General features: G+C 51.9%; 2 protein-coding genes across 3 annotated transcripts in view; both read right to left on the bottom strand.

Annotated features, from left to right (window-relative positions):
- The window catches only part of Sac3d1 (SAC3 domain containing 1), a 3,471-nt gene extending 3,141 nt beyond the window's left edge, over positions 1 to 330 (bottom strand). Inside the window, exon 1 of the mRNA XM_033756822.1 lies at positions 3 to 330. Coding sequence (XP_033612713.1) covers positions 3 to 96 — 94 coding nt within the window. The 5' untranslated portion in view covers positions 97 to 330. The remainder of the gene's footprint in view (positions 1 to 2) is intronic.
- A 517-nt stretch (positions 331 to 847) lies between these two features.
- On the bottom strand, positions 848 to 8,668 carry Snx15 (sorting nexin 15). Of its 2 annotated transcripts, XM_010636018.2 has the most exons (8): positions 8,513 to 8,668; positions 6,468 to 6,503; positions 6,176 to 6,296; positions 4,936 to 5,051; positions 4,702 to 4,849; positions 4,243 to 4,386; positions 1,667 to 1,918; positions 848 to 1,382 (listed from the first exon to the last, which is right to left on the bottom strand). In XM_010636018.2, exons 1-8 carry the CDS (start codon positions 8,609 to 8,611, stop codon positions 1,276 to 1,278), a joined length of 1,023 nt encoding a protein of 340 aa, XP_010634320.1. In that variant the 5' UTR covers positions 8,612 to 8,668; the 3' UTR covers positions 848 to 1,275. The 2 variants fall into 2 exon arrangements, with proteins under 2 accessions (XP_010634320.1, XP_010634321.1); XM_010636019.2 differs by lacking the exon at positions 1,667 to 1,918.
- Positions 8,669 to 9,328: the final 660 nt, after the last annotated feature.

Raw genomic sequence — 9,328 nt, forward strand, 5'->3', positions numbered from 1 at the left:
CAGAGGGTGCAGACGGCGCTCCTTTTCGCGCTCGGCGCGCTCGGCGGCCGGGCACATATCCGGGCAGACGCCCAGGGGTAGCTCAAAGCCGGGCATGGTGGGCTGCAGGAAGAGGGTGGGCGCTCAGCGACCTGGAGCCGGACGCCCAGTTCTTCCGAAGGCGCAGCGGGTCCTCGGGCCCGCGAGAGACGTGGGGCCGGGGAGAGCCTAGCTGGGTGCGTCTTCTCACCCGGCCTCTCACGCCCGGTGGCCCTCTTAATCAGGCACTGATGAGCCAGTCTCCCGAGATGCAAAGCGGCGTAGTTCCGCAAGCTCAACCGAAGCTACGCTTCCTGACGTATCGGTTTGTAGTGCTCTCCACAACCAATTGCTTAAGCGAAGGGCGGGACAACGACAGGCCACGCCTTCTCGGAGGTGCTTAATTTTCGTTAGCAAGCTCTAGGACCTCCCAAATTTGTACACCTGGTTTCAGTTCCTCCTTTTTTTTCTGGTGAATCCAAGGCCTTTGCACTGTTATATTCTCCAATTCTTTTGTTGAGATAGGGTCTCACCAAATTGCCCAGGATGGGCTTGAATTTGTGATCTTCCGAACTCAGCCTCCCAGAGTGCTAGGATTATAGGCGTGCACCACCACGCCTGGTTTGGGTTTCTCCACATCCGTCACCCCAAAAAACTGGCTCATTGGCCTACCATCCTGTACTGTCGCCCTGAAGATATTCTTTCTAGATCAGAGGCCAATGAACTTTTCCTGCAGAGCCAGGTTGAAAATGTTTTGAAATCTGCAGGTCTCAATTACTCAACTTTAGTTGGAATGAGAATGCAGCCACAGACAATATTAAGCGAATAAACTTAGTTGCATTCTGACAAATTTTTATTCATACTTTCACCTGACACAGAATTTTTTTTCTTTCCCAACCATTAAAAAATGTAAAAAACATTCTAGCTCATGGGTCTTTAAAAAAAAGGCAGTTGGCCATATCTGACTGTAAGCTGCAGCCTGGAGACTGCAGTTCTCAGCTGGTAACTGATAGGTTAGTGGCTGGACGTGCTGCTGACACATCAAGATAGGGACAGGATCAGAAGTGTGGATCCTTGATTCCAAGGAGCCAGGCAGGCAGGGAGACAAGAGGTCATTACTTTCCTCATTCTTGGTCCAGTTACACACAGAAATGGCCCCTGGGGTTACAAGACCACGAGGTGGGGTCAGGCCCTGGGGACAGGAGAAGGGAGGCTGGCAGTGTTAAGAGCTGCAGTCCCTGGGAGGGTTACTTCCTCTCAGGGTGGCAGCTGGGACACATGCAGGTGCAAGATCTCCTCTGCTCTCTTCAGGTACTCAGCCGCCTTCTTCTTCACCCCTTCCCGGCGGGCAGGGGATGGGTCACCTGTGGAGAGCCTGGCTTAGCTGAGGAACATGGCCTAGCTACTTCAGAATGCCCGCTTGAGCCCTTGCAGTTCAGAGTATTACCAGGTGCCCCTTCGCTGGATTCTGGTGTCTTTTCTTCCACTGAGACCATAAGAAGTTACAAAAAAGATCCCTGCAAGATTACCTGGCTGGTCAGTCTGGAGCAAGGGCTCCTGGTTCGGTAAACCCTTTGTACCCCTCTGTAACCTCCCCATTTCATCTAGGGCTCCAGGCCTGCCTGTCCGCCCTCCTCTTCCCACTTACTGGGCACTCCCCGAAGCAAGATGTGCACGCCATCTCGATAAGCCTGGAGGGCAGCAGGGTAGGCGCCTGCCTTTTCATCCCGAAGGGCTTGGGTGATGAGCTCCGTGGCCTGACTCAGATAGGCAGGGGTGGGCCCTCTTTCCTCATCTTCTTCCTGTCCTCCTGGCTCCCAGGGTTCCTGGTCCAGCCTTTCGGACTCTACCTGCGTGGCTGCCAGCTCACCTACGTGGGTGGGACTGGGGCCTGCACCTTCTGCAATCAGACAGGGAGGACTCAGACTGGACTGGCCTTTCGTTTCCCTGGGCCCACTGCTAACCCCCAGATATCTCTCGCCCACTGGGGTACCAGTCTGTCCCTAGTAGAAGGGAGCAAAGCTTGGACAATCCAGAAGTCAGTTTTGTACAGAAACTAACTACAACCTCTTTGGTCGGTGGGGTTCAACTACTTTTTTCAGTCTTACCTTCCTAATTCTTTCTTTAGGGGAGAAATTTTCTTTAGTTTTGAGCTCTGGTCACTGCTCCTATTTCCTTCCTAACTCCAGTTGGCCTAGACATCCAAGAATTTCCATTTCAAAGTTCAACTTACGGATGCTACAACTGCCAAAGATAGAAATGCTCCAAGTCTTGGACTAATAGAACAATGAATTCAGGTAATTTCAGCTTTTTTTTTTTGGTTCCAGGGACTGAACTCAGGTCCTTGTGCTTGCAAGGCAGGTAGCGGAACCACTGAGCTAAATCCCCAGCTTTTTTTTTTTTTTTTTTAAAAACAAGGTTTTGCCATGTAGTTCAAGCTGGCCTTAAATTCACTATGTAGCCCAGGCTGGCCTCAAACATGCGATGATCCTCCCACCTCAGCCTTCCAAGTGCTGGGATTACAGACATGCACCACTATGCCCAGCTCAGCACTTTTTTTGCAGGACTGGGGATGGAACCTAGGGCCTTGCTAAGAAACAGCTCTACCACCAAGTTACACCCCAGCTCCTCAGGGCTCTTTTGAGATCTTGTACTTTCACCTAAAGATACCAAATGAGGGGCTCATCATATTCCCAGGTCTGGCTCAGAGGTGGCCAGACATCTTCCAGCAGCTCTCCCAAGAGCCCTTAGAGATTGGGTGAGTTTTTGAAAAGGCCTTTGACGGAAGGTACAGGAGCAGAGAGCACCATGGCAGCCCATACCAGAGAGGGAAGGGGTGGACAGCTTTCCAGCTTCATCAGACCAGGGGCCTCCTGCAGGTGGACAAGAGGATGTTTCCCTCCCAGCACGGGCAGTGAGCACAAATGTTGAGGGGCCCTGACTACTTGAGTACAGGAGCTTCCAGCAGAGCGGACAAGGACCTGGGAGTTTTCCCGTGAGCAGAAAGAATGACTCCTGGGCGCTACCTGGCAGGGTCTCACAAAACTCACAAGTCACTTCCCTCCGGTTTCCCTGGGGGGGGCTCAGCTGGATACCTATCACTTGGCAGGCAGGTACAACAGCCCCAGTGACAGCACTGTCAAACTCTTCCTTCCCTCCTCAGCCTGGAGTGGGAAGCTACAAAAGCAGGAGAGCAAGAAAAGTAGCAGGGACTGGGGATGTAGCTCAGGAGTCGCGCTCTTCCCTAGGCGTGTCCTGGATTCCATCCCCAGCACAGCAGACGAAGAAGATGAAGAGGGAAAAGGAGGGGACAGAGAAAGGGAAGAGGAAGAAGAGGAGGAAGAGAGGAGGAGGAGGAGGAAGAGAATGACTACGAAGAATAAGAAAGGAAAAGTAGCCAGGGCGTGGTGCTGGACCTGTGGTCCCAGCCACTCAGGAGGCTGAAGCAGAAGGATCACCTGAGCCCATGAGTTTGAAGTCAGCACAAGCAACTTAATGAGACTGTTTCAAAAAAAAAAAAAAGAGGCCTAGGGGTATGACTCAGTGACAGAATGCTTCCCAGGCATGTACAAGCCCCTGGGTCAAAGGTTGCGCCTCACACCCTGGTCACCAGGATCAGGAGCTGGGCCACTGGTCAGGCCTGAGCCAGTGAGGCTGCAGGTAGGATGGGAAACTAACATCCTGATTTGGACTGGCCAGGATTTTCCATCCCTGTGTGAGGCTTTGGAAAGCCCAGGTTGGTGGGGCAACAAAAAGGGCTTAGAAACACTCTTGAAGAATAATAAAAAGTAACTGTCTCATGATTTTCCTGAAGTGATGTCAATTGCTTTAATATCTGGGTTGCAGTTAGAGCATAAGTTTGGTGAATTTCAGACTGAAACATCCCAGTGTCTCTGACTGTCAGGTACAGGGAAGGTGCTCAGGTCCCTCATCTGCACAGGAAGCTCATCTGTCTCTAGTGACCCCTGGGCCAGCAGCGGCTCCAGGTCTAGAGAGAGGCTTCCTATGGCTGCAGTTCAAACCTCCCAGAGCAACAAGGGCCCTCCACCAGGGCGTTCCCAGCCCTGGGATGGGGCTGCGGCACCTGGGAATGAGCTTCTACTGTTCACTGAGGCAGCCCATTGCCTGCAGGCATTGTTGATCTACCCAGCTGCGATCCAGCCTCCCTCCCTGGCCCCAGGAGCACCTTCCCCTGCCTCTGCTCTGTGTACACCCACTGGTTACCTTCCTTGGAGAAGGGGTCAAAAAGGGCAAGCTCGGCCTCGGAGAGGGGACCCCTGGCAGGGGAGCCTGATGCCTCCTCCACGCTGCCACAGTTAAAGAGGAGATCCAGGGCCTCCTGTGCAGGGCTGGATGGTGTGGGGTCCGCTGAAGAGAGACCAGCAGGGACATGAGTGCTGTACTTACCACTTACCAGCTTTCAAACTGGAACCGCCTTCTCACTACGTCCATCAGCAACCACGGGCGTAGAGAAGCCTATTATTAGGATTTGTGTCGCTTTTACAGATCAAGAAACTAAAGCCCAGAGAAGGGAAAGAACCCATCCAAAGTTCTTCAGTGGGCGAATGGCAGGGCTGAGCCAGAGTTTTTTACTGAGATCACCGAGGAGGGAGTGTGACCCCGACACCCCACGCTGGGACACCTCCTTGGCCCACCCTGGGTCTGTGCACTGCGCCAATGTACCTGGCACCTCCAACTCCTCCAAGCCCCTCCTTTCTGCAGGGAGCAGCTGGGGGAGGCGGGGATCATCAGGGGGTGGAGTGGGGATCAGAGGGGGTGGCAGAATGTGCAGGTCCTTGGCTACCTCGTGGGGCCGCGTCACCTCCCCACCCTGCAGAAGAGAAAGGCCAGGCATCAGGGCTGCAGTGTGGCTGTCGGGCTTCCCAGGCTGGAAGGACAGGAGAGTGGCACTCGTACCCGGAAGAACTCCTTGAGCTGGGGGCTGTTGTTGAGAGCAGGGATGTGCACAGTGAAGCGAAGCAAGTCCTCGGCCGCCTTTCGCCGCTCCTCGATCACTGAGGCCTCGAACCGGCCTGCAGTCGTCCAGGACAGTGAGCAGGCAGACAACGGTGACCACAGCAACCTTCCTGACCTGCTTCTGCCTGGGACGCTGTACGTGACTCTCTGTGCAGCCTTCCCCGGCTCCTCCCGGAGGGACCCTCCCTTATTCACTCTTACCACAGAGGTTTAAGTAAGCACCTCCGGGCTGGGTTCAGGGATGGGCGAGAGGGAAGCACAACCTCTACCCTCAAGCATTTCCAGTCACAGGCAGGGAGAGGCAGAGAATCAACAAGAGAAGAAAATCACATCGTTTGGCTTTGATATAATGATGAGGACCGGACAGGACAGGAAGACTCCCAGGGGGGAAGTGACTTGCCTGAGGCCACAGAGACAGCGGCAGTTTCACTACTCAGTTTAGGAGCTGTGCAGAGAGGTCTGACCCTACCTCAGTCGCTGGTGCTGCCAGGGTGAGAAGCCTGCTGTTCTTCCCTCTGGCCTGGCATCAACTGCCAGCTGCAACCACTCACCTTGCTTCAAGACCACCTCATGTGAGTCTGGGTCTTGTGTAATTATAGGATTAATGGCTAATGGGTTATTTTGAGAGTGGGTGCACTATAAGAGTCAGTTTGGAGAGGTTTCTCATGTGTGCCGTGCCTCTGGTGGTCATGTGATACCCTGCACCTCTCGGGTCTGCAAGGAGGCCATCACCAGATGCTGCCCCTAGACCTTGGACCAGAACCACAATGCCAAAGTAAACCTCTTTTCTTTAGATTCCCCAGTCTGTGGTATTGTGTTATTATGGACCAAAAATGGACTAAGACACAGGCAAAAGCCCCTTATCTCAATACACATCAGTTTCCTCATTTTAAAAATGAGGCTAATAAGGAGCCGGGGATTTAGTTCTGTGGTAAGCTCAAGAACTGGAGTTCAATCCCCGGTACTGGGGGCCGGGGAGAAACGAGGCTAATAAAGCCAGGAATGCTCATGGTCCTAACACACAATGCGGGCTAGGCTGCGCAGAGCCTCAGTGCCCCATCTGTCCAATACGGCCAGCTCTCCAGCGTGGCTTTGCCCGGAGCTCCAGGCCCCCTTTCACCAGCCCCTGCCGGTCGCCTCGCCCTCACCTTGGGCCTGAGGGCTCAGCTCTGGCACTCACCGAACACCTGGGCACGGGGGAAGGCTGGGAACTCCTCAAGGCGGCGGAAGAGGTTGCGGTGGGTGTAGGCCAGGTCCCCGTGCAGCTTGCGGAAGTCACTGTACCGCTTCCAGACCACCACCTGTGGGGGATGCGAGGCTGGAGGGCGGAAGCACCTTCCTGAACCCACTTGTGCCCAGTCTGTGAGAAGAGGGTGCCACAAGAGGGGGATCCTCCCAGAGACCGGCTGCTCCTGTCCTGTTTCCAGACCTGAAATCGGGGATACAGTACCCCTCCCTCACAGGAGTCTTACCTCTTTGATATCCTCAGGGTTTTTCTTTGAGATGAACTGAAAAGGAAAAAGCAAGAGCCAGTGAGACCTGAGGCTGACTTCGGATCCTCCCTTCGCTCTGTGAAAGGTGATGAAGCCCCAGGGGCCTCCCAGTCCCCCCCAAAGGGACAGTGCCCTTTGGCATCCAGATGTCCTGGCTTTAAGGCTTTGAGTGTAACTTTGAGCAACTTTCTACTATGCACCTCAGTTTCTCAATCTGTTACATGGGAGGAGCCATAAAAGCCTGTCTAGAGCCCTCTATCCTCAACTTTGGTCCCACTTTCTTCAAAAGGCTAAGTGCTGGAATCTCCTAAAACCACAGAACCCCACATCCCCAAGGAAATGAGACTGTGTGCCAGGAGCCAGCCCTTCCCTGGGCTCAAACACCTTTGGATACAAAATCTACCACTGAGGTTGGCCAGCCTCGAAGACTCGGGTTCCATCTGGAAAGAAGACTCGGTTTTCACTGTTATTTTCATAATAATCTTTAAATTATGTTCTGGAGTACAGAGTACTTGGAGGTTTGCAAAACAGTGTTCCTTCTCCTAGATCCCAGTGAGGCACAAATGAAGACTATGGCTCTCTAATAGGTAAGAACGTGGCAGCTCAGAGTGGGGATGCGACCAGACAAGATCATACCTCAAGGAAGGGAGTGTGCTGGGGCTAAAACTCTAGTCTTGCTGGGGATTTGTCTCAGTGGTTCCACCAGCTGTCTCGCAAGCACAAGGTCCTGAGTTTGATCCCCGATACCAAAAAACAAACAAAAACCCTAGCCCTGGCTTTTGACAATAGGCATGCTTAAAATATTCAGGTAAAGAAACCCCCAAAACTGGCCAATCAGGATGTCACATAGCTGTAGCCCCAGCACTTTGTGAGGCCAAAGCAAGAGGACTGAAAGTTCAAGCCCAGCCTAGGCAACTTAGTGACTAAGCAAGGCATTATGTCCAAAGAAATAAAAGGGCTGGGGACTTAGCTCCGTGTGAGTCCTGGTTTTCATCCCCAGAACTACCAAAAATCCAGAAACAAGTTATATTTAAAAACCACTGAAGTACAAGGACCTGCCTTCATGAGTTCCAGGCCAGCCTGAACTACATAGTGAGACCCTGTCTCAAAAAACAAAGCAAAACAAAATCTGCTAACCACCCCCAGCAACCTTTTCCTCTCCTTGGAGGCCTCTATTGTTGCCAGTTCCTGAATATCATTCTACAGATACAACTTTATACTGCTTTAATTTTAATTTTTTCCATGTTTTCCTCCATGTCTCTATATACAGTGAGCTTGCAATACTTTTCTTTTTATTTTCTGACACAGGGTTGCCAATTGAGTTTAGAATATTATTCCAAACATCAATTCTGACTTTTACATACTGACTTCCTGCAACAATCATGAAGTTGGAGACTCATGTAAGTCCTTTCGGAAATGTATGAATTTTTACATAAAGCTACAAATCGGTATTATTTTTTAATCAAAGGTAAACTGTTGCCGCGCGTGGTGGCGCACGCCTGTAAACCCAGCACTCGGGAGGCTGAGGCAGGAGGACCACTGTGAGTTCGAGACCAGCCTGGGCTACTTAGTGAGTTCCAGGTCAGTCTCAACTACATAGTGAGACCCTGTCTCAAGAACCCCCCCCCCAAAAAAAGGTAAACTGTTTACAATGTTTTTATTTCCCCATTAAACAAACCAAAAAACTAAATTTATTCCAAGAGACAGAAAAGCTAATATTTGAATTAAGCGACAGTTTTTATGTCGAGCGTAGTAAATTCATAGACCCACGCACAGACGTCACACACCAGCTCGGTGGGGAGCGCCCACACCTGCCGGCCACGCGCGTTTAAAAAGTGCAAAGCCATACCGTGGCCCCACCCACAATGGCGAATCAGAAAGGAACGCTCCTCCCTCACGATCCCCTTAAAGGGGAAATGCATTTCTGTCGTCCAAAAAGGGAGCTTTCTGCGGTGCCCAGCCTCAAAGTAAAACACTGGGCCGTTTTCTTAAAAGGCCAAGGTCCCCTCTGGGCCCCACCTCACCTGCGCGGTGACTTTGTACTCCGTGTAGCCCTTGGGGTGGGTCCTGGGGTTGCAGACTGTGTAGCGCCGCAGGAAATCATCCTTCGCCTGGCGAGACATGACGGCGTAGGGGAGCAGCGCTGACCCCGGGACGCCGCCCTCGCCCCTCTGGTTCTGCCTCCGAGGGCCTGCGCCCTGCTTCTGCTGGCCCAGGGAGATGGACTCAAAAGATAATGCCGTCTTCTGTTCGGACGCACGGCCAAGGGAGCGTCTGAAAAGTTCCCTGTTGTTGGTAAAACGAAAATCTAGGCAATTTGAGAGTATCGGGGAGGTTCTGGCTACACTTTGCGGGCCAAGGGACCCATCCTATTCCAGGGTAAACCCTCCTCACACACCTTCAAATGACTTCTCCCCTACTTTGTTTCTTCCATCCATCCACCCAGCTTTTATTTATTTTATTTAAATTTATTTTATTTTATTTTTTGAACTGGAATTTTGCGATGTTGCCCAAATTGATCTTGAACGCCTGGGCTCAAGGGACCCTCCTGCCTCAGCCTCCTAAGTAGGTGGAATTACAGGCACGTGTCACTATGCCAAACTTTTTTGGTGTTCAATATGTCCCATACATAGCCAAATTATTTCCACATCTGCCTCCACAAGGTTCTCTAATTCATGTTTTCTGGAAGCACTGGGGAAGCAAAAAGGATGTTAGAGAAGCAGGATGGTGTCAGGGGCTCTGAAGTCACAACTCTTATTGACTCTCCGAGTTTCCTTTTAACTACATGCGCCTCGATTTCTCCTCAGAAGAATGGGATATTTGTAATACAGAAAAGAGTG

Source organism: Fukomys damarensis, unplaced genomic scaffold, assembly GCF_012274545.1.
Source record: "Fukomys damarensis isolate Sample0158 unplaced genomic scaffold, DMR_v1.0_HiC HiC_scaffold_27, whole genome shotgun sequence".
Classification (NCBI taxonomy): Eukaryota; Metazoa; Chordata; class Mammalia; order Rodentia; family Bathyergidae; genus Fukomys; species Fukomys damarensis.

Excerpts from the sequence above, each read along its gene's own strand:
- Snx15 (XM_010636018.2), bottom strand. The coding sequence starts at position 8,611 with ATGTCTCGCCAGGCGAAGGATGATTTCCTGCGGCGCTACACAGTCTGC. Across the intron at positions 4,387-4,701 it reads GGAGGAGTTGGAGGTGCCAG|CGGACCCCACACCATCCAGC; the intron begins GTACATTGGCGC and ends GTCTCTCTTCAG. Across the intron at positions 1,383-1,666 it reads CTTGCTTCGGGGAGTGCCCA|GTGACCCATCCCCTGCCCGC; the intron begins GTAAGTGGGAAG and ends GGCTCTCCACAG.